A 1,249-nucleotide genomic window follows, 5' to 3' on the forward strand; every position below is an offset into this window, starting at 1 on the left:
AAAGCACATTGTCCTCAATGTGGACGAAAAGAAATAAATAAGTAGAAAAGTTTAGAAAAACTCTCCGTGTTGTTACTGTCGATCGCATATGATGGCAATGAGCTCAGTCAGTTGTTGGCCAAAGGTTTCAAGTCAGGCCTCAATGCGTTCTAAATTTTCGCTCTGTTTTATCTAAGCAAAAGACGAAAAATTTATTAATATCCAAATAAGTAATAAATAGTATAATAAAATAAAGTAACAAATAAAGTAAAATAAAAATAAAAATAAAAATTGGGTTGCCTCCCAACAAGCGCTTGTTTAACGTCGTTAGCTCGACACTGTTATTGGTTTTATGGTGGTTCCAAATGGATTTTCTTAACCGTGTGGGCTTGAAAATTCTTATAAAACGGCTTCAACTGCTGGCCATTGACTACGAATCGCCTTCCAGATTCTTCACTCTCTATTTTAACCGCTCCATGTGTGAACACTTTAGTAACAATAAAAGGTTCTTGCCATCGTGATCGAAGCTTACCTGGAAATAACTTTAACACGGAGTTATGAAGTAAAACTTTTTGTCCTACCGAAAAACGCTTGTAAGCTATTCTCTTATCGTGAAACAACTCTGTTTTGTCTTTATAAATGTGAACATTCTCGTAGGCATCATTGCGAATTTCTTCTAACTCTTGGATGTCTAATTTCCTTGCCTGTTCTACGGGTTCTAACTCCAACTCTGGTGCCTGTATAACAAAAGATAACAATTAGTATTTGGAGATAATAACCCATTAACAAATTCAATTTCATTAAGTTCAGAATTATCTCCATAAATTGGCTCAAAATTCTCTTCCACCAAAGAGTCAATTATGTCGATACGATTTACGCTCAATACTTCGCTTGGATGGCTAATGGCGTTGTAGACATTAAACTTTACGATCTCCCCATCAAACTCCATCGTGAGAGTTCCACTTCGAACATCAATTTTAGTATTTGTTGTACTAAGGAACGGTCAACCCAGCAGGAGATCTGAAGATCCAGGAGTGCTATCCTCCTCCATTTTGATCACATAAAAATCTGCAGGGAAAATAAGCTCGTTAACTTTTACCAGAACATCCTCAAGGACTCCTTCTGGATGCACAACAGACCTGTCCGCCAATTGAATGATAACACATGTTTTTGTCAAAAAACCTGCGTTAAGTGATTCATAAACAGAATATGGCATTACATTTATAGAAGCCCCTAGATCACACATAGCCTTTTTAATTCCCAGATGGCC

At 36.7% G+C, this 1,249-nt stretch overlaps 1 protein-coding gene across 1 annotated transcript; it reads right to left on the reverse strand.

The window, feature by feature from the left end:
• Nucleotides 1-329: 329 nt before the first annotated feature.
• Nucleotides 330-928, reverse strand: LOC128034836 (uncharacterized). Its single transcript, XM_052623691.1, has 2 exons — nt 866-928; nt 330-716 (listed from the first exon to the last, which is right to left on the reverse strand). The coding sequence occupies exons 1-2, from the start codon at nt 926-928 to the stop codon at nt 330-332; spliced, it is 450 nt and encodes a 149-aa protein (XP_052479651.1).
• Between the last annotated feature and the right edge of the window lie 321 nt (nt 929-1,249).

Source organism: Gossypium raimondii, chromosome 11 (genome assembly GCF_025698545.1).
Source record: "Gossypium raimondii isolate GPD5lz chromosome 11, ASM2569854v1, whole genome shotgun sequence".
Taxonomy (NCBI): Eukaryota; Viridiplantae; Streptophyta; class Magnoliopsida; order Malvales; family Malvaceae; genus Gossypium; species Gossypium raimondii.

What these genes read in the sequence shown, in the direction of transcription:
- LOC128034836 (XM_052623691.1), bottom strand. Translation starts at nt 928, where the DNA reads ATGGAGTTTGATGGGGAGATCGTAAAGTTTAATGTCTACAACGCCATT. An exon ending in CCATTAGCCATCCAAGCGAA is followed by an intron (nt 717 to 865) that starts GTATTGAGCGTA and finishes TTTGTTATACAG; the next exon opens with GCACCAGAGTTGGAGTTAGA.